Source organism: Papaver somniferum, chromosome 5 (genome assembly GCF_003573695.1).
Source record: "Papaver somniferum cultivar HN1 chromosome 5, ASM357369v1, whole genome shotgun sequence".
Taxonomy (NCBI): Eukaryota; Viridiplantae; Streptophyta; class Magnoliopsida; order Ranunculales; family Papaveraceae; genus Papaver; species Papaver somniferum.
Window position 1 is genome coordinate 29,339,550 of NC_039362.1, and position 22,208 is coordinate 29,361,757.

General features: G+C 38.6%; 3 protein-coding genes across 4 annotated transcripts; 2 read left to right on the plus strand and 1 right to left on the minus strand.

Annotated features, from left to right (window-relative positions):
- The first annotated feature begins 221 nt into the window (after positions 1 to 221).
- On the plus strand, positions 222 to 5,078 carry LOC113281264 (probable protein phosphatase 2C 40). Of its 2 annotated transcripts, none has more exons than XM_026529963.1 (7): positions 222 to 620; positions 799 to 903; positions 991 to 1,092; positions 2,275 to 3,607; positions 3,720 to 3,984; positions 4,119 to 4,246; positions 4,585 to 5,078. In XM_026529963.1, the coding sequence occupies exons 4-6, from the start codon at positions 2,417 to 2,419 to the stop codon at positions 4,244 to 4,246; spliced, it is 1,584 nt and encodes a 527-aa protein (XP_026385748.1). In that variant the 5' UTR covers positions 222 to 620; positions 799 to 903; positions 991 to 1,092; positions 2,275 to 2,416; the 3' UTR covers positions 4,585 to 5,078. The 2 variants fall into 2 exon arrangements, with proteins under 2 accessions (XP_026385748.1, XP_026385750.1); XM_026529965.1 differs by having other exon boundaries at positions 812 to 903.
- An 8,725-nt stretch (positions 5,079 to 13,803) lies between these two features.
- LOC113281265 (WD repeat-containing protein LWD1-like) lies at positions 13,804 to 15,286 on the plus strand. Its single transcript, XM_026529966.1, has one exon. It carries the CDS (start codon positions 13,933 to 13,935, stop codon positions 15,049 to 15,051), a length of 1,119 nt encoding a protein of 372 aa, XP_026385751.1. The 5' UTR covers positions 13,804 to 13,932; the 3' UTR covers positions 15,052 to 15,286.
- A 2,123-nt stretch (positions 15,287 to 17,409) lies between these two features.
- On the minus strand, positions 17,410 to 18,882 carry LOC113277355 (heavy metal-associated isoprenylated plant protein 35-like). Its single transcript, XM_026526477.1, has 3 exons — positions 18,655 to 18,882; positions 18,385 to 18,463; positions 17,410 to 18,267 (listed from the first exon to the last, which is right to left on the minus strand). The coding sequence occupies exons 1-3, from the start codon at positions 18,685 to 18,687 to the stop codon at positions 17,441 to 17,443; spliced, it is 939 nt and encodes a 312-aa protein (XP_026382262.1). The 5' UTR covers positions 18,688 to 18,882; the 3' UTR covers positions 17,410 to 17,440.
- Between the last annotated feature and the right edge of the window lie 3,326 nt (positions 18,883 to 22,208).

Consider the following 22,208-nt stretch of genomic DNA (forward strand, 5'->3'; position numbering starts at 1 on the left):
TTTGTACTAAAACTTCTTTTTTTCATTATTTTGATTTACTATTTTTTTTTTCTTTTAAGTATTATATATTTTTTCTCTTAATCATCTTTAACCTATACAAATACTCCAATGAAAAAAATTTGGAAAAAAATAAAACAAAAACTCAGTATCTGTTTGGCATTATTTACGTGCACCATAATCTGAGACCCAATTTCCCTAAACAGAGTGTAGCCAAGGGAAATGCTTTACCATAATGCTTTGCCTAAGTAATGTCCCGCAGGATTTTGCCTGCCTTTACCGGAGTCTTGAAGAGAGCCCATGAAAATCCTAGACAGCAGCAGTTAGATCCTCTCTCTCCTGGAGCCGGAGATCTTAATTTGTCGTGTTACTTTTTTCTTCTTCTTTATATTCCATCTCTCTGACTAAATCTCTTCCCTCTATCAAAATCTTCCTCCTCCTCCTATCTTTTTCTTTTCTCTTCTCACGTCAAAGATAAAAACGAGTTAACTTAGATTCATAATTGATCGACAGGTTGAACAATATATCTGTCTTTCTCCACTCTCCTACGATTCCATGTTTTAATGGCTCAGCGTCATTCTCAAGCTCAACACCACCTCATCTGATTATTATTCATTCAATAAGTGAGTCTAACCTTTTTTTGATCATTGCAGTAAATTTTGAGAATTTGAGTTAGAAATTACCAATAATTGTAAATTTTTAGGGCTTTCTTTCTATATTCATATCTTGATCTGTGGTTTAGTAGTTATGTGATGTTGTGATTATCGAGTGAATTCATTTCTGTGTTTTTATTTATCTCAGTTTTAATTATTAGAATCAATCAACTTGAAGCTGTTCGACACATGAAGGTGATTTCTCGTATTTGCTGTCGCCGTTATCATCGTTCAACGACTAATGGGAATTGTGGTAATCTTCTTTCTTTTTTTTTTTCCTCATTACACCACTTGCAATTATGGAGGCCTATAAATTATATACTTTATCTCTTTCTAACAGGGAGATGTATTTAACCAATATGATGTTCAAACTCTTATGCCTAAATCTGTCTCACGGGTTCGTTATTTGTTGAGGATCAGAAGACCACCTTTTACTTGGAAGGTGCATGTGCTTGACACTTATTCATACTTGTTATTATTGTGGCTGTTGCTCCTTGAACTCAATTCAAATCTATTCATACGTTCATTTTTTTGATGGTTTTTGTTCATTTATTTCTCTATGCGTTGCATGTTACTTTCTTGTTAAGATCGACAAGATTGCAACAACAATTGGAAGTCATTTGCTTGTTGCGGAACTTTTCATTATACCTTGGAATTGAAGTATACTATGGTTAGCACTAGAGACACCCTTGTAGTTAAGGCCAAGAAATAATGCCTTTCCATTTATTTCTCTATATGTTGCATTGTACTTTCTTGTTAAGATCGACAATATTGCAACTACAATTGGAAGTCATTTGCTTGTTGCGGAACTTTTCATCATACCTTGGAATTGAAGTATATTATGGCTAGCACTAGAGATATACCCTTGTAGTTAAGGCCAAGTTTACGAAAAAAAACTAGGTTGCGGTTCTTGTACTATAGTTGGTCGAGGATGAGATTTTTTTGGTTCAACAACTCCATTAATCTTTGAGCATATGCAAAGTTAAACTCAGATATGCTAATCCATGCATGTCAGGGTTTAATGCTATTTGTGCACAGATATCGGAACTGCTCAACCAAAAAAATAACATCCATGACCAAAAATGTTCAAATATAGATGCTTTCTGCATTTGGCTCTATGTTATTGACCTTCTATACTTGCAACCAACTAAGGATTAATCTTCCTTTTGAGAGAAGGATGTTACTAAAATCAAAAGTTTTAGCTGATCCATAACACACAATAAGATAGACGGATAATGCTGATACTGCTTGCTCTGAGAGGTCCCTTTTGATGTTATCGAACACAGTTATCTTGAGTTCTTTGGTGTGGTAGGACCCTGCATCTCTTTGGGAACCTTTTTACCAACATTTGCATTTTTATAGATAGACCATATTCCTACATTATTGTAATTTCTGTATGAACTTTGTGCTGTTTAAGAGGTATGTATAAACTTGCGTCACATTCTGATACTGACTTCAACATAGTAAATACCGATAAACAACTATGTGGGGTAATGAGAACAAATCTAAAATATTATGTGCAGTTCTATTTTTCATGCTTGGCCTCTTATCTTTTCCTTTCTAGTCGGATATATTCAGTGCTACACATATTTATGTTTAAATGGTATGGTATATGAATCTGCAGGCTCAACTCCTCTCTGTTTATAAGTGTCTGAAATTATGTCTCTAGATCTGGTATAGCATGTCCCTGCCTAGCTATTGAAGGAAAATTAGTTTTTTCTCCACAAAACCAAATTGATCCTCTCACATTCTCCCATCCTGAAAGTATGAAGTTGTCTGTGGAAATCACTGATCCTGCTAGCGAGCTTAGTGTTAGCTTTGGTTATCAGTGCAGCACCTTGGACCATGATAACTTTTCCGTGCAACCTGATCAATCTGAGTTTTCTCGAGGGATTCCGATTCAAAACACAAACCGGAACGGTTCTTTTTCTTGCTTGTCCGGTGCTGCTCTTAGTGCTAATGCTACGTTAGCAAACACGAATATCGGCAATGGTCTTATAGGTGAGGAGATATTACCTGTTTTAGATTCTCCGAAATCATTTCGACGAATGTCTTCTTCTCCCTCTCTTTCGCGGTTGGACCTTAGTTCATCGCCTTCTCAGAATTGTATGCCTATCCTGGCTGGAAGTGTCCCTACGAGAACTGGTTTTCTCTATGAGAATGGAAATGCTACCTGGAAACCTATGAGTGCGCCTATGAGGGTAGAGTCACGCAGCTTCCTCAGTGGGATGGATGTACAGATGGCTGGTGGTGCTGCAGGGGAAGACCGAGTCCAAGCTGTTTGTTCTGAAGAAAATGGATGGCTCTTTTGTGGAGTGTATGATGGGTTTAATGGACGAGATGCTGCTGATTTCTTAGCTGGAACTCTTATTGAAAATATAGGGTTTTACCTTCAGGCGCTGGAGTGGCGTATGAGAAAGGAACAAGATGCATCCAATTTTACTTCTAATGAAGATGAGACCATCCCCAGTAAATCGTTACCAACTATTGGATGTCATGATCACTCTTCAGATTCTCAAAGAAAGGGAGGAATTGTCCTCCCGAATTGTTCCAGTGGAGAAGTCCTAACTGAGTCATTCCGCCTGGGAGTGATGGACTGTCTCATTCGTGCCCTTGCCCAAGCTGAGACTGATTTCATGTACATGGTTGAACAGGAAATGGATGACCGACCCGATTTAGTATCTGTTGGTTCATGTGTCCTATTGGTACTTCTTCATGGGAAGGATTTGTACGTCCTCAACCTAGGTGACAGTAGGGCTGTTCTGTGTACCAGCGACAACACTGGAAGTGGTTTAGTAAAAGCCATCCAACTGACAGAAACTCACACAGTTGACAATGAAACTGAGTGCAGCAAAGTAATAGCTGATCACCCTGATGATCCCTCTCCTATTGTTCGGGGAAGACTGAAAGGAAAACTGAGGGTAACCAGGGCACTAGGAGTTGGTTACTTGAAAAAGGTACTGATGTTTAACTTATTCTTTGTTGTTTAATGTTCACTTTATGAATCCTTTAGGAATTATTTTTTGTGCACAAGTCATACAAGCCCTTTCTGTTAACTAATCTTTGCAGAGAGAAATGAATGATGCGCTGATGGGCATCCTTCGAGTTCGAAACTTATGCAGTCCACCATATGTTTATACTGCACCATTCACCAAAAGTCATAGAGTTTCAGAGGATGACCAGTTTGTCATTGTGGGAAGCGATGGATTGTTCGATTTCTTCAGCAACGATGAAGTTGTTCAGATTGCACATGCGTTCATTCAGGAAAATCCTTTTGGTGATCCGGCGAAGTATCTGGTGGAGCAGCTTGTTCTAAGAGCTGCTGAAAGTGCAGGTACTTGTTTTTTTTAATATATTTTGTTAATGATCTCTTTTCTCATCTCAACTGATTCCCAATGTATTCTTTATCTATGTGCATGCAGTTTTCTTAAATAATCAAATGTGTGATTCGACTTACTCCCCTTGTAGGTTTCAGTACTGAGGAGCTGATGAGCATTCCTGTTGGGAGGAGGAGAAAGTATCATGACGATGTTACCATTATCGTTATCATCCTTGGAAATAAGCAGCGTACATCTACTGCTTCCACATCTTTGTAGGCAAGTATCATGCATTTTACTATCTTTCTCCTTTTTTGGGGATGAAATCTTTACCCATTATTCTTTTTGCTCCTGAACACCCTTATTCTCTCACGTCCTGCACTAAGTTATATTAGTGTATAGTGACTAGTTATAATCAGGTGTTTAACATTTCAGAATTGAGTTCACTATAAGATTTGGTCTAGGGCATAGACATGATATATTTTTCATTTATCATCATGTGTTTAATGTTAATTAGAAACATTTGATTGATCAGAGATATTTACACTGGTGCTATTTTTAGTTGATACCATAAGGAATGGTACCAGATGATCTGATAATGTTATTTCTAATTTCAGAGAAAGTAGTCACATCGCCCCAGAAGAAGATACGAAGGAAGGGACCCATAGTCTAGTTGAGGATAGTAGTAACTAATGAGTTGTTGGAGAACAAAATTCATCATCCAGATATGAGGGATACTATTTTCAAATTGCATCTTCATGGACAAATTCTTTGGGTGGAAGGCGTGTGATTTAGTAGGCATTTCATCTACAAGACAACAATAGATCAGCTGTTGGAATGAGGCCTTTTACATTTATCCTTCTTACATTTTCGGTACTTGTGGCTATTGATAATTCTGTAAGCCAAAACCGATGGTAGAATGATGTGCATATCTTCCACCAAAAAAGTTCTAATTTTGTTGATCTTGTGAGTTTCCATTGGTACTCTTTATCTTCCATCTGTTGAAACCTGGGTAATTCAATTCAAGAGTACTCGTGTTGCTTATATGCTCATTTGTAATTAGCATTTCTCAAGCTGATACATTACTGTTAATATTTATAAATATTAATGATCACATTTGCCAAATGGAACAGTTATTGGGAGGAAAGCAAAAGGAAGATGGAGAACAAAATTCATCTTCCGGACATGAGGGATATTATTTTCAAATTGCATCTTCATGGACGAATTTTTTGGGTGGTCGGGGTGTGTAACAATTGATCAGCTGTTGGAATGAGGCCTTTACATTTTTCCTTCTTACATTTTCCGAGTTCTGTAAACCAAAACCGATGTAGAATGACGTGCATATTCTAGTTAGCAATTCCGATTCGTAGCGGCAGAGTCAAGGGTTGACTAACCCTGGCTCTAGCCCCCTTAAAATGATGAAAACCATTGTAACACCCTTGCATTTAGTCCCATAAATTTATGTCATGAACCTGTTCACTTCTCACAGTCCCGTAGTTATTAAGGGTTAACCGGTTCCCTTGGGTGCCTCTTAGCTAGCCTTACTTAACTGTCCGTTTCTTTGTATCTGTTTTTGTTGTTAGTAGCTTGTGTGACTCGCACGTAGTGCAAATGAGTCCAGTACTTATACTCCAGCCGCTTCTGTATTCAGATCTTATGAAAAATAATAAGAAAAACTATCTTTTCTCTCCCAAATTTCTGTTTTCCCCAATCCAATCTCTATCCTTAGAGATTCAGAGATGTTTCTGTGCTAATTTGTAGTGTAGATCACTACAAATGGTATCAGAGCACTCTTTCATGAGTGACCTGGTTACAATGGAGAATCAAAAAGAATTTGATGACTTAGCTATGAAGGTTGATTCTCTGATGAGCATTCAACAAGACTTAGTTAGGGAATTCAAGGATAATTACAACAATCCTTCACCACAGCTTATCACCAGCATTAACAATTTATCTGCTGAATTGAAGGCTGTACAGGATCGTTTGAGCAAAGTGAAAATCGATGAAGGCTTGCCGGAACCCGCATCTGGATTCACTCCCAAAATTGATGCCGATTTGGAGGTAACTTCTACCGAGTCAAAATCAGCGATGATTTCATTCATCATTCTTCAAAGCTACCAACAATAGCAGAAGGTGATGGTACATCTGAGACCAAAACCGATTTCTATATTGTCGACGGAGCTGATATTCTAGGTGAAGTTCAGATATACCAGAGAGATTCGATGTTCCTTGAATACCAAGAAGGTAAACTCTTCAATATCGATGGAGAAATTCAATTTAGAAGAGTTACAGTTACCGAGTGGGTGGAATTCATCTGGAGGTATTCTCATTACTATAGCAGCAGTTCTAAATTGAGTTTGGGTGTACTTAATTCTGGTATGATTATTATTAACGGGTCCAATTATGGCCTTATTTCGAAGTTAAATTCTGCTCGTGGGTGTTGTTTACAACTGTTGAGTACGAATTCAAGTGAGTTTTTGTTTGCTGTTTCACCTAGTTTTGGTTATGGTTGTATATTGTTTGATCGTGGTAAAGACCTTGACATACTTAGAAGTGTTTATGAGCTTGTTCTCCGAAAGGGGTACAAATTGGATTCATGGTTTACGAATTCAGTTGTAATTGTGTGGGTTAAAGATGAGGACAGTTGTTATGCTAGCAAGTTGTGTGATAAAAGGCCACAACAAGACAATATTCTCTGGATTGAATTTATTCTGGCTAGGGAAACTGAGTATTGGGTTGCACAGAAAATGTCTGATCAATGGCTGGTTGGAATTACCAGTTTTACAATTCATTTGATAGAGGCTCATGACTGTTCGACTACAGAAAATTCAAACTCAAGTCAGAAGATACTGAACAACACAATCATGAGTGATGGTGGGTTATGTCACATGTGTGCAACTAGTGGTGGATGTCTCTGTTCTAGCTTGAGTGTTTCTGGGAAGGTATTTGATCGTGGAAGGTTGCTTGAAATGATTAGAAGGTATTCTTATTACAATAGAAGCAGTTCTAATTTCAGATTCTGCATACATAATTTTGGTTTGATCGTCTTTAATGAGTTGATTACAATGCATAATTCGAATGCAAATTTTGTTCCGAAGCTGATTTCTGAACACAAGTATTATTTCATACTTTTTCTTTCCAATTCGAATGTGTGCTTGTGTGTTAGAGAGGGTAACAGTAGTGATGTTTCCAAGTTGTGTGACGAAATGCTACAGTAAGTTATTGTTCTCCGAAAGATTTTAATTCTGCGAATGACAGGGCAAAGTGAGTTTGGCAGTATACAAGAGTTGTTTGATCAAGGGGTGGTTGGAGACGTCAGTTTTCTTACTCCAACAGAATATGGCCTTTTGGTTCTCCTAATTGAGTTTGAATTCACCTTGTTCTCTTTTGGGTTTTGGAGTATGGGAAATGACAGAGGCTATATGTTGCTTGTCACTGATTTACAGCTTGGAGTACCTAGAACTATAGGCTATGGAGGTAATAAAAGGTATTTAGGATGGAAGGTATCCCTTGTAAGAGTGGTGGGAATCATGGAGATGCTTATAGTGTGTAAGGATGGTGAGAGCAAAACACAAGAGTTGTTGGAAGAAGTTTTTGAAGCTGTTTGTTCTTGTACTCAGCTAGAGGTGGAAGCTTTACATTTAACTCAAATATGCAGTCTTATGAAAGCTTTGGGAGCCATCAATGAAAATGGTTATATTGTGAGTTTGCAGCTTAAGGATGTTATACATACTGATAAAGAATTCATATGTATGGGTTCAGTGAAGTGGGATGCCAATGATGATGTGAATGAGCCTGGCCATAAATTACAGATCCAATTAGAGGTCATCTTGTTCTCTTCAGATTCAAGGAGAGTTGGTTACAAAAGTTTGATCACTTAAGGTTGTGGAATTGATAAGAGAGAGTTTAGTAACTCAATGAGTACTGGCAGTGTAATGTTCATTCACAGTCAGTTGTGGCAGGTGGTGTTCTTTACCTTGCAGAAATGCTCGACAAACACTACAAATTCACCTCCTAATTCAGTTAAATACCACATCGCCAGGGTCGTTATGATCCAACCTGAGGAGGTAAAGGTAATTCTGGTCACTGCACTACATAACTTATCTACTGATAGTAACACTGGGTTCTCTCTAAGTCGAGGGTGCTGGCAGCAGTTATTCGTAACTGTCAGAAGAAAGAGCCTAGTCAGGTATGTTGTGCTGGCAGCTAAATATTTTCTTGATAATTGCTATCAACTCTTGAAGCAGCTGAAGCTCTCCACTGCAGATGGCCCAACAGTTCAAAGGAAAGAAGAATCTGCAATTCCTATACAACTAACAAATGCATCACATGAATTGTGGCGTATGACATATATGTTATCCAAGATCTTATTTTCTGTTTCAATTGATATATTCAAATCAGATACAAGGAATTATGTGGCAAGTGGATTACAAGAACTCAATGCATTCGCGAGCTTTAATTCATCTTTTGGCTGTCACAACGAGATTTTGATACACCAGTTCGAAGGTAAACTGATTATGCTAGTACTTTCTTGGGGAAGTAAGCAACGCTATCCCATCTCAATATCAAGTGATCCAGCTTCAGTTAGCACAGTTAACGGTAGCCGTGCCATTTATCACATTCTTGTTACATTAAACTTTGTCACTGCCATTTTGCAAATGGGTTTAGTTAGAGTTAACATCATATCTGACTCAAAACTGAAGACGGGTTACAGTCAGATGATAGTTAAAGAAGACATTGACCAGTACAAAGGAATGAGAGATTTGCGGATCAATCTTAGCTCTGTAGAAGTGGCTTTTGCATTTCTCTACTGGTTGGCTGTACAATCGTGGCTCTATGATTGGGTTTTATTTATGGTGTGGGAATGTGCTTATACAGTCATTAGCATTGTTACTAATACCTACCAAGCAGTGAAGATGAAGAGAGTGGGCTTTCTTGCTGAGATTCCAAGATTGAGGTTTGAGCTCAGTCTTTTGTGGGCCTTGAAGCTGAAAATTTTAAAGGTGTCAACTCTTACACTGATGGGAAGAAGCTGCCACAACTAAGAATTCCATAAAGAGCTTCAACTCATTTGCCATATCCTCCATCCTTGAGGACAAGGATGATTTGAAGGAGTAGGATTTGTCATGAACCTGTTCTCACAGTCCCGTAGTTATTAAGGGCTAACCGGTTTCCTTGGCTGCCTCTTAGCTAGCCTTACTTAACTGTCCGTTTCTTTGTATCTGTTTTTGTTGTTTGTAGCTTGTGTGACTCGCACGCAGTGCAAATGAGTCTAGTACTTATACTCCAGCCGCTTATGTATTCAGATCTTATGAAAAATAATAAGAAAAACTATCTTTTCTCCGCCAAACTTATGTTCTCCCCAATCCAATCTATATCCTTGGAGATTCATAAATGTTTCTGTGCTTAATTTGTAGTGTAGATCACTATAATTTAGCCCACCTTTTATGTTGGATTTAGTCTACTTAAGTCCATGTGTTTCCGTAATTTTCCTTTAGCCCCCCTCAATCTTAGTACCTGGTTCCGCCACTGGTGATTCGGCACAAATTTGAAACTATATATCGCGATTGGTACAAATGCGGAACGATATAAATATGCGTATCGTGTTTATTTTTAAATTGGGTTTAAAGTTCGAAGGTTATACTAAAGTTTAAACCTCAAAGAGGTTTACTACCTACAAGCCCAGGTAGCTTGGAAAAAAAGGTGGAAAAACCCCCAACCGCAATGCTGACGAGTTTCGAACTCAGGTCGCTCGTATCATCATCCAACAACTTTACCACTATACCGTAGTGACATATGCTATATGCGTATAATTCATTCTAGAGAGATTAATTTAGGATAAAAAGTCTTATGACATATATATAAAGAAGTTGAGGAGGAGTTTGATACCTGGTATTAAAAATACGATATATATACATGTGTTAGAGATAACCTGTGCCGTAACAACACTGTTTTAATATGATCTTTGACTGATGTAATTTTTCTTTTCCGGCTTTTCAACCGTGTTCCTTTAAGAGATAGTTTTCTATTTTGTTTTAAGCCAAAATAATGTTTATACATACATTATAAAATTAGTCATATAAATTATCAAAAAAACCAACATAAATCATTTAAGTATTAGTGTGTATTCACTTATGAGTTATGAATCGAATAAAAAGAAAAAAAAGAAAAATCTTATTTCCCATTAGATTCGCCTTGAAACACTAATCCAGTTAATGCATATATATGGTATATTATGATTTCATTTAACGTTTCTTTGAAAATTTTGAGTTAAGAGGTGATGCACTAATTAAAAATTAACAAATTTGGATTTATAATGAGAGGGGTTCGAAAAATGAAGACCGCTAGTTGTCTTTGGTTGGGATAAGACTGGATGGTCGGATGTAACGTTTGTCTCTGAAAATGTTATCCGATCGCCCAAGGCTCGAAAACTCCATTTATTTTGTATAATAGATATGCCGTATTATATATATTAATACGAGTATATAAGTAATATTAACCTTGTGAAGTCGCCGTTTTAGAAGAGAAGACGAGATCACGAGACTACGAGGAGCTCTACGACAGGTGTTGGAATATTTTTGTTGGAGTATGAGTCCTTGGAGTTTTTGGATGGACTTAGAATCCCTCTATATCCAGTTTTTGGAAAAATAAATAAATAAGGAAAATGGATTTTGGGCTTTGAAAGAATAGATATTTTAAACAAATTTGGAAATCGGGTCAGAGTTTGAGAGTTTCATGTGCCGAATTAGATTAATTTAGGAGCTTTGTGTGTTAAATTAGTATGCCTGAATCTAATTTGAGACGCCAAAATCGCATATAATACGAGATATAATTCAGGTTGCATTAAGACAAGCATATAGTTCGGGAACGACCAGTACACAAAAAATCGTCAATAATACGATGAATTACTAACTAGGGTGCACATATAGTCAATAACAAATGGATCGATAATCCAATAATCTTCAAACAACATAATAGATGAGCCGAGTGTAAGCAACAGTCTCCGGCTCAGTATTGCATTGGCGGTAGAAGTTGGAACCAGTGAGGTGGATATGGATTAGGTTCTTCAGGGTCCGCAATTATTCGACAAATGCTTTCCAAAAAAAAAGTTGTACATTTGGTGGCACGGTAATGCCTGAAGGAACTTGGTTGTTGGTAATGGATCCCGATGCAATTGATTCGAGATACTAATCATACCTTTGTATCCATGAGATGTGGTTTACTGCCAGAACATTTCCTGTCCATCTCATATGATTTCTGCTTGATCCATAACGATTTTTTTGACTTGAGTTTAGCAAGATAAGTCATGTTTGAAGAAAAGCAGAGTGAGGAAGTAACAGAGGTCCGGATTAACTATCTAGACTAGGACTAAAAACTACAGTACCTAAAAAGGTTAAGAGCTAATTAAGTTACAACTTTTAGAAAACTAAACACCACCACAAAAAAAAGAAAAAAAAAGAAAGAAAAACAAAACATACTACTAGATCAACCTAGTCTAATCACAAGAGAAACCAAACAGAAACTGATTATGACTAAACTATGGAGAAATACACTTCGGTTGTATTGTTTAGTCATGTGACACATTTGGGAATTTATTATAGATTATCCTCGCTGCGATGTTGCTGAACTGATACTATTGCCTTTGCATTATGGAGATAGTGCTCAGTTTCAATATTAAGAATATGTTCCAGGTCTGCTATGGCCTCAGAAAACTATGACAACTGTGGTGCCGTTGTCTGGTATGAAGCTGATGTAATGCTGCTGAAGATGTTTTCATGTTTGGAGATCAAATTATACATGGAAACACACTCATTAGTGTAGTTCTGATATGTAGAACAACTCGTTTCACCCTTATCAAGTTGTTCGGAGGACATCCTTCGTGTCTGATCGTTACTTGCAGATTTTTGGATATATGGTTAACACACCTTTAATGCAAACATTTGGCCCGATCTTCGTCCCATCCTTTACTAAGCTTTGTACTCTTAGCGTGGATCCTTCACTTCAAGTACAATTCACAACCAATTTCAAGAACAACAACAAACTCAACCAGCCTTCTATAATCCAACGTGAACAGAGAGACCCTTAACAAGGGCTCTGATACCTGAATTGTCACATGTTCAAACTATCCAAATGCAACAACCAACCTTTGCAACGACACTATGCTCCACATCACAGTCTTAGCCAATTCACACTTAGCCAATTTCTTTTCTTCTTGACTAAAACTCTATTCAACCATACTAAACAGAGGTTCTGCTTACAATCATTCAAGCCACCAAATCAACACACACTCCACTTGATGCATAAAAAATAATCCAAACAAACAGATAAATGCGCCAACAAAACTTAGCTTTAATCTTGGCCGAAGCCTTATTATTACTGCACACTTAGGCTCCGGACACGCAAACCTTCAAAAGACCAGGCTTTTATAGCCTTACAAAATCTACACACAAATAACCGACTAGCAGTTACAAATTTACTTTACACAAGGCAGTTGGCCAACCGTGCCAACTTGCTTCTTTCCTAAAGCCATGTGGAAGTTTCTAGACTTAGAAAGAATACATCAAACACCAACCCTTAACCGTCAAAGCCATATGCCTGACACATGTCTCTAGCCTTGCAACGTCATGATAGCTTGTCCCAGCCAAAGTATGACAATCATAGTTGTGCATCATTCCCCCAATAATGCAAGTATACTTATGCAAGTCTTGCTTGCATCCCTGCATGCCTCATGCACATAGGCTATGCGCCAAACTCTTTTGTCTTATGCCTTGGTGTATCTTGCAACTCTGAATGCACGATGGATTTCTACCTATGCCATGTTGCAAATAATATGCCATCTTGGCGCATTATCACGAGGTCGCTTGACTGAATCATACCTATCCACGTAGTTTAACATACAATTCTTTTTTGGGTGTAGAATTTTAAGGGTGGAATTTACGGGTCCAGGAGATTTGTTGGAGTTACTTTTCCCTCTGTATAAATCACTTTTCTAGCAAATCCTCCATATGGAGTCCTGACCCTTTCCCCCTAGAGATTTTTGTTAGGAAACTTATCTAGGAATTTATGGACCCATTGTTTTAGACTCTAAATTCCATATATATATATATATATATATGCAATTTTGAGGATAATGCCAAATCTTTAAAACAAGAGAATCCTATAAATCGTAAGAATTTTAACTGATACTTGAGAAGTATAAATGATTCCCATAATTTATAATCCCACAAAATTATAGATTTCGTGAAATGATGAATTCATCGAACAAACTCTCCATTAAATTAGGAAGGAGCCATTAGAGCATCTCCAAGAGAGGGTGGATCTATATATTTTTAGTGACACATAGGATTTTAGACCCCCGTTTGACATAAATCCATCTCTAACAGTAGGGTCCTGCAAGTTAATCTCCAAGAGAGGGTGGATCTATATATTTTTAGTGACACATAGGATTTTAGACCCCCGTTTGACATAAATCCATCTCCAACAGTAAGGTCCTACAAGTTAGGAGGGACCAATTACTAATTATGAAGGTGTTCAAGAAAATGTTATATACACCTCCGATTGCACCTCCACATCATGTTTGTAGCCAATTTTCTTTTTATTTTAAGGATTAAAATTCTCACGGCTGGAGATGATTTTTTATATATGAGGTCTTATAAATAAAAGGACTAAATAAAAAATATCCACGTAGAATTTTTTACACCTTCTGTTGGAGATGCCGTTAGGAATTGCCCTACCGTGAACAAATCCGAGATTTGTTAATTCCCTGTACTGTACCCCTGTTAATATCTTATCAACATTTTCCAACCTATCCTCCCGTCCATGCCCTTTACTTACTTTACTCTCCAATAGGGCCAAGAAAACAAAAAGACAAACCCCATCCACCATCATTTTTTCACCTCTTTCTCTCTCACTGCTCTCTCCCTCTCTAGAAACACAGCAGGAAGCAGAAGAATCTGGTTGAATTAATGGGGACGAATATGATGAATAGTAACAACATAGATCAAAATCACGACGGATCAGAAGAACAACAACTAAAGCAACAACAGAGATCGGAGATCTACACATACGAAGCACCATGGCACATCTACGCCATGAACTGGTCCGTCCGTCGTGATAAGAAATACAGACTCGCCATAGCTAGTCTACTAGAAAAATACCCTAACCGGGTCGAAATTGTTCAACTCGACGATTCAAATGGTGAGATTAGATCCGATCCTAATCTCTCTTTTGAGCATCCATATCCACCTACCAAAACCATCTTCATCCCCGACAAAGAATGTCAGAAACCAGATCTCTTAGCTACTTCCGGCGATTTCCTCCGTATCTGGCGTATTAACTCCGATGACGACACAGGCGACGTCAACGAAGATGAAAACAGCACCAACCACCGCGGCGGGAGTGTTGAGCTCAAGTGCTTGTTGAATGGGAACAAGAACAGTGAGTTCTGTGGACCCTTGACTTCGTTCGACTGGAACGAAGCAGAGCCGAAACGGATTGGTACATCGAGTATCGATACTACGTGTACGATTTGGGATATAGAGAGGGAGACGGTGGATACGCAGTTGATTGCTCATGATAAGGAGGTTTATGATATCGCTTGGGGTGGTGTTGGTGTTTTTGCTTCGGTTTCAGCTGATGGTTCTGTCAGGGTTTTTGATTTACGCGATAAAGAGCATTCAACGATTATCTATGAGAGCTCAGAGCCTGATACACCATTGGTTAGGCTGGGATGGAATAAGCAGGATCCTAGGTACATGGCTACTATTATTATGGATAGTGCTAAGGTAGTGGTTCTTGATATCCGGTTTCCTACATTGCCTGTGGTTGAGCTGCAGAGGCATCAAGCTAGTGTGAATGCTATTGCATGGGCACCACATAGTTCTTGTCACATATGTACTGCTGGAGATGATTCTCAGGCATTAATTTGGGACCTGTCGTCAATGGGGCAGCCGGTGGAAGGCGGCCTTGATCCTATCTTAGCATATACGGCTGGAGCTGAAATTGAGCAGCTTCAATGGTCTTCTTCACAGCCTGATTGGGTTGCCATTGCTTATTCCACAAAGCTTCAGATACTTAGGGTTTGACATTTGAAATTTTAGATATTAGATGACAGTGATTGCATGCATAAGATGAATTAGTACAATGATTGTAGAATTCTTAGATCATAATCCTTAGTTTCACAAAACTACTTTATATATGCTAGACGATGAGTATTATCATTAGTGACATAATATGATTGATGTTAAGTGTGACATTGGTTTATTTAGTCTTCTTCTTATGAATGTTTTGTTTATATAATGGAAATTGTCTTTGGTTTCATCACAAGTGAATTGTGCTGTTGGGGTAGCTGAAGCTTTGAAAAAGTTTCTTGCTAAGGTAAGTATATAGATAGTTTGTAGGTCCTTTATCTGTGTAGCGTACCAATTTGATTCCAAATTATTATCTGCTATGGTTCGCCAGTAATCCTTGCATGAGCATAGCCCCCACCTTCAAAATGATGAAACTGGTTTGCAGCTTTTACAATTATCTTTCTGTCATGAAAAAGAGATGAACTTCAAGGCTGAATGGCAGTCATTGCAGATCCTAAGGCCCTTGTTTATCTGTATGGCAATAGCCAATTAGTTACTGTGAATATTGAGTATGTGTTCCTTATCTTCTTCTTCCACTTCCTGAAACACACACAATTGATCGGGCACTTATCCTGCCATCTTCATCTCAATAACCAATGCTTTGACCTTCCTTTAAACTTCCCTACACTGTGTATAACCTTGTCTGCTGAATGGAATCCATGAACCTCTTTGCCAAACTCAGTTACACTTGGACTGCTGGTTTCTTAAGCCCCTTACTCTTTATGCGTAATTTAATTTGCTCAATTTCTTGGGGTTGGCTTGAATAAGTGTGTATGTGTGACACCAATATATAGTATCGGGGGTATTTTGGGTCAAGGTGAAAAAGATTCTTAGTTGCAATTTCTCCTAATTTTTTCCATCATGGATTCTACAAACCAAAGCTGCCAATATGCTGTTGTTGGCATCTGATGGCATTTTCTTGATGACTTCAAAAGCTTCTTCGAGCAACCTAGCTTGTCCAAGCATATCAACCACGCAGGTGTAGTGCTTCATCTCAGGTACCACATTTTTTTTTCATGTCTGTAAAGCACTTCATAGTGTTTGTCAACAAGTCTTGCGCGACAGGCAGCTTAGAGGGATTTGAATGTGTCGTGGTTTGGCTTAACACCTGCTTCTTATTTGAGAGTTGAAGTGCTTTTTGGCCATGACTGCCCATGCCATACGTTGGTATCATTACAATCCTTGAACTAACATTCCGCATACTTGGGAGGCTATCAGTGGACATCTGAACAGGCGCCACTAAGTCTCTGCAATTTTCATACATGGTATTGTATTTTCCAATTTGAAAACCAAACACAGACCCCATTTATGTATTTTCTTCCCCATATGAATTGGATCCCAAGTAGGCGCAAATGGGAATAGCTGTCAATGTTGCAACTGGGTTGGATTTTAATCCTAAAACTTGCATTCGATTGAAAATTTACTGAGATTCATTAGCTCATTCATTTCGTTAAACCAATTCCATAAGAAGTCTCTAACAGATCAAAACCCAATCAAACCAATTCCATAAGAAGTCTCTAACAGATCAAAACCCAATCAAACATTTGCTGATGCCGTTGAGGCGTCGAGTCCTTAACCTGCAAATTGAGTCACTGCAGGTGAAGACTAACAACTGCAGCTGTATCTGCCACAAGCATGCCTTCCTCCTGCATCTGGTGGAACAGCCTGCAGCCATTATCAGTTTGACCACATCTTAGATACAAATCAACTAAAGCATCATATCCCTCTCCAACCTAGTTCTGATGGCTTCATTGTTAGAAATACTCGAATGGATTCATATGCAGAGCATAGACTCTAGAAGATGCAATGAGGCGAGCAATATTATGGTTACCTATAACAACTATCAGGTGGAAGGGAGATGCGCCAGACTTTTTGAAGCAGTTGAAGGAGAACATTGTAATCCTAGAGTTGAAGGCAAGAATAGGATTAATGCTCTGAGAGGGCAAAACGAGTATGTTATTTTGCTAAATTGCTGTAAATAGGCCACAAGGCGGATTTTGCTTTGGCAAGGAGTGATGATGCAAATGCAACCTCGTCTTCAACCTTGTTATACTATTTGATACTAGGAAATTGTCCCTAGCTACTCGCAGCAGGGTTTATCTGGATATGTCACTAAACTTGTAGTGATTCAAAGAATTTTCGTATTAAATTTTTTAATTCGTATTAATAAATTCAAAAACAAGAAACCCATTATCAAGAAATGAAATAAAAAATTAATATGAATTCCCATCCCCATATAATCTAACTAGCTAGCCAAATTAAAGTTAAGCTAAGTTGAACTGAATTGAAATGAATGCCATAGCAATTTAGTCATATAAATGCGCGGACGATACTGTATCCCAACTCACATGATCTGACATCCTACGGTATTCTCAACACTGAAATAGTCTCCTACCCTTGGGACCGGTGGTTGAAGCTCTGGCAAAAATATGATAGGCGCAGCTTGCTGGTCATGAGCATACACTCTGCTGCCTTCATACATCCGGTATCCGTAATTGTTACGGTTGTCTCCCCCGTAATAAAACATTGACGGAAAAGACTGAGGCGCCAAAGCATATGAATCCGTAGTAGTTGTTGCAGTAGTACTATAATCAGATGGATCATGTAATTTGGACAAGGGTTCAACTACTTGATGCACCATCTCAGGCTGCACAGCGCCGGAGTCATCCTGCTTTGTTACTACTTTACTAACAAGTGAAGGAGTTTCGACTGGCATTTTTATTGTTTCCGGTACTAGAACCAGAACAGGAAGAGTATTACTAGTTATGTCGCCAGTATGACCCTCGTAGCAATCAGCTTTCTTATGGCGGTGCTTAGAAGATCCTCTTTTTTTCCTACTCCCATCCACTGTTTTTGGATTCTCTCTATTATCCCTGCTACCACTCTTCTGTTCATCCTGAGCAGCAGTACTTGTACATGATGAGTTTGGAGGACATTTTTCTACGCCTTTGTTTTCACAGTTGTCTGCTAACGGTTTTGTAGTGGGGTTCTTAACTTTTTCTTCATCTTTGTTAGGCTCGGACTTGCCATTGCTACTGCTATTGTTAGTACATGCTAACAATTCAGCATGCTTTCCTGCTCTCATCAATTTCTTGATCAGAATTCTTGGATCAACATTCCCAATGACCCTCATCTTCGGCTCTGTACTGTCGATTTCAATCTTTAAAACACCTGAAAATTATCAAAGCTAGAATAATCAATTATGCATCATGGTAGTGCAACATTAACATAAAGAATGACCAAAACCAACTTTGTAGAAAAGGCAGCTTAGGAATCTAGGTTACATACCCTCAATGGTTTGTAGTAATTTCTTCACCTTGCGCTTGCAACCATCGCAACAATTCACAGAAACCTTCAAATCAATCCTCTGGAAAATAGCCAACAATGCAACTTCTCTCAGACCCTAGCTAGGCTAGCTATATGGTACCAAGTCCCGGATAAGAAAGGGAAAGAGCAGAGGAGAAAAAGCAAACAAAAATGAAGAAGGAAAAAGAAAAAAATTATCTATGATCTATCTAGTTAATAAGTACATAGTTCAGGGTTCATAGTTCGCACTACCTTTAGGTCTGCGTCGTCAACCTTGGTTGCCATGAATATCGTCGCCTCACTATGTCCTGCTGATTGGTGACTGCGTACTAGCAACTAGCCTACCTAGCCGCTAGATCCTCAGATTCTGCTTGTGGTCTTGGAGTAGCTCAAGCCAAAGCAGTTCAATTCAAATAATTCAAATATGATGAGAAATTTATGCAGCTGAAGAAGACAAGACAACAAGTACCTCACTTCTGCTACAATTAGTAGGAAATGAGTGAGGCACTGGGCGTGGGTCTTTCTCATTTATATACAACTGCTATTAATGTTAACCTATATAGCTAGTACGAGCATACGTCATAGCAAGCTAATCAAGGGTACTACTGGTGGTGATTAAAAGCTAATCAAGGGTATGTAACCTAAGCTAATCAAGGGTACTGCAGTATATACTGTTGTTAGTACATAAAAATCTTTGCTTTTCTTAATTAATTAATATCAGAAAATGCTACACCAACGCAAAAGAATTTGGACAGCTTTAATTCTAAGCAAAGGAAAACAAAACAGATCAATTTGATAATGATCATTCAAATTTAAAATATATCGATGTACCTAGTAGTAGCAGCCTAGCAACTATCTTTATATACGGTTCCAAAATGTGTGGGTAACAAAAGTGTTTCGTCCACTGTTTATGATGGTCTCAGTGGTGTATGGTTGGACTCGGATGTTTTTCTTCCTTTTTTGAACGATGTTTTGTTTAATGAACCCATCGTCCCAAAAAAAAACAAAAAAAGAAAAGAAAAAAAACTGTCAATAAAATAAAATAAATTCAGGGGAATTACATTTGCGGTGTGTTGAGGGGTGAATTGAGTTTTAGGTTCTACACGTCCTAGCCACACCAAATGACCTCATTATACTAACATGGGTGTATTGGATTAGGATTTATATGGATTTTTAACGATCCTAAAAACTCATAGGTATTCAATTAGGATATGTAAGGAATCATTAAATATTCATGGTATTCAATTAGTATTGTTTTAGATTCCACAAATATCCTATGTATTCAATTTATTTAAAATTTCTTACGATAGTTAAGGGACAAGATATATATGGATTCTTATGGATATTTATAGGCAAAATATGTATCTTATTATCTCATATCAATCTTAACCCAAACCACAAGAGTTTCATGGATTTTTATGGACAATTTTTCTTTTATCACAACATGCATGCTATGTTTTTCCACCACCACCACTACAAACCAACAACAACACAACCACCACCATCGACCACCGCGTCCATCACCAACCATTACTTCCACCACCATCACCGCCACCACCACACCACACACACCAACCACCACCGCCCACCACCACCTCCACTTTTAGATATTTTTTAAGGGAATCATGATGACCTTGGTTTTTTCAAATATATTACTAATTGGTAATATACTTCAATTTTTAAAAAGCAAACTACTCCTAAGACAATCCATTATAATCCAAAATTATATATCTTCTTTAAGAAACATTATAAAAATCCACTAGATTCGGGTAAAACTAATATCTAATTTTATCCAGATAAATCCTGATCCAATACACCCTTGTAAGAATATCAAGAGAGATAGTTGTTTTTCCATTGTATCTCGTCCTTCTTTATATAGACTTTCCAAAAGCCCCTTCTTTTATGACATCATGCCATGTGTCTTAAACTTCTTTAATTACTACTAATGTCATTCATTATCTAATAAAACCTCATTCTTTCCTATTAATTTCCCCCTGTCCTTTCCATCTCATAGATACTTTCTTGGTGGACTTGGAATTTAGTCCCCAAGTCCCCATGTCTCATGTTGGGTTTGCCTCCCTTTTGGGGGCACACTAGCCTGGCTAAGGGGTGATATTTTTCATGTATCAACATTAGTCCCCTGACTATTGGGTCAATTGTCAAATAACCCGATAGTCAAATCATCCTTCATTCTCGATCACCACGCGTCGCAAGCAGCGGGACGGTTATTATGCCATTTATGATGACATTTTCTCTATATTTAGGTATCGTTCCTTCTATTCAATCATCCGATTCAAACACCTCGTTTTCCATTTTTGCTTCTTCCCGTAGGATACTTTACTTAAATGGCTCATTTTCTTCATGGGTACGTTTTAACCTTAGCGCCTATTCCTGCACTGGTCTCAATGTTCAAGGAGGCGGAACTGGAGCGCCTGTTGGCAGTGAAGGCCGAAATTGAGGCGCTTCGCGAACACAGATTATCAAAAAGGGACTCCATGCATGCCCAGTTCGCGGAACGTCATGAAGTGCATCAGGCGGCTCAGAGGGCCAGACACATGACATCTACCATTCAACACGCTTTAGATGACGTTGTCACAGCTCGGTACGCTGCCAATTCGCTTCTCATAGAGTCCTCACTAATGACATCAACTATAGATCATGCCATTGTTGATTGTCGTTCGTGTACCCCTGACCAAGTGACTCCGCGGCTCCCGGGGTAAACTCTGTCCCTAGCGGATGTCTCAGCGCTCGTAAACTTGATTTATCCCAAAAATGAGCTCGCGCGTTTACTAGCATTAAGAGCAGAGGTGGAGGCGCTGTGGGTTCTCAGGATGACTCGCTTAGACAAAGCATGTAGGGAGTGTGACGAACATGAAGGCACTCTTGCGCCCACTCGTAATGCAAGAGGTAAGGGTAAAGTTATGTGAGATATCCGTAGGTTGATAAGCGAGGCTAACTGGGAATTATCTCAGGCTACCATTCAGTGTGACGAGGGGTGTTTAATGGCGGAATCCTTGGATATGGACATTGCTCGTTGTCGCGAGATGATAGTCGGTTAATGTTGCGTGTCGTTTTGGGGCGGCTTATTTTGCTAGCTTTTTCTTTTGTGCACTTGTTTTGGTATTCTGTCTCTTGTGGATTTATCTTTGATGTTAGTATTATTTATTGTTTGTTTCTATGATTTTCTTCCCTGTTGTTATTTTCCCTACCCCTTTTTGTCTCGTGGATATTTCCCAGCTGGTTTTTGATCTCTGAGTCCCCAGGACTCGTTTCAAGTTTTCCTTCCTTCTAGAAGGTACCCCATAGATGCCTAGGGAGCATCGTCTCTTGTACTTCATTGTCAATGTGAATCGACACCTTTCTCCACGTGTAATGAAAAAAGGGGGGTATGGATGGTAACCACATCGTGAATCACGTCCTTTACCTTTATATACAGTTCTTCACCCTAATATGCTTACTAGTTTCTTTTTAATTTCATTTTCTCCTTCTCTTGGTCAATCATATTGCCTGCATGGCCGACTATCTTCACGGATATGTGTTATCCTTGGCGCCTGTTCCCATGTTGGTTTCAGCGAGATTCAGACGCTGTGAACTGAAGCAACTTATGCTTGTGAAGTCCGAAATCGAGGAACTTCGAAAGTAGAGGAAGGTAAATAGAGATGCCAAGAGCGAGAACTTTAGGTTACAGCATGAGGCATACCAGACTGCTCGGCAAGCTAAACCATCAGGTCGCGTGCCATTAGAGATCCAGCAAGCGCTGGACGAGGCTACTACCGCTCGTGACGCGGCCAATCAATTATTCGCAG

Excerpts from the sequence above, each read along its gene's own strand:
- LOC113281264 (XM_026529963.1), top strand. The coding sequence starts at position 2,417 with ATGAAGTTGTCTGTGGAAATCACTGATCCTGCTAGCGAGCTTAGTGTT. Across the intron at positions 3,608-3,719 it reads GAGTTGGTTACTTGAAAAAG|AGAGAAATGAATGATGCGCT; the intron begins GTACTGATGTTT and ends TAATCTTTGCAG. Across the intron at positions 3,985-4,118 it reads AAGAGCTGCTGAAAGTGCAG|GTTTCAGTACTGAGGAGCTG; the intron begins GTACTTGTTTTT and ends CTCCCCTTGTAG.
- LOC113281265 (XM_026529966.1), top strand. The coding sequence starts at position 13,933 with ATGGGGACGAATATGATGAATAGTAACAACATAGATCAAAATCACGAC.
- LOC113277355 (XM_026526477.1), bottom strand. The coding sequence starts at position 18,687 with ATGGCAACCAAGGTTGACGACGCAGACCTAAAG. Across the intron at positions 18,464-18,654 it reads TTGACGACGCAGACCTAAAG|AGGATTGATTTGAAGGTTTC; the intron begins GTAGTGCGAACT and ends GCTATTTTCCAG. Across the intron at positions 18,268-18,384 it reads ATTACTACAAACCATTGAGG|GTGTTTTAAAGATTGAAATC; the intron begins GTATGTAACCTA and ends GATAATTTTCAG.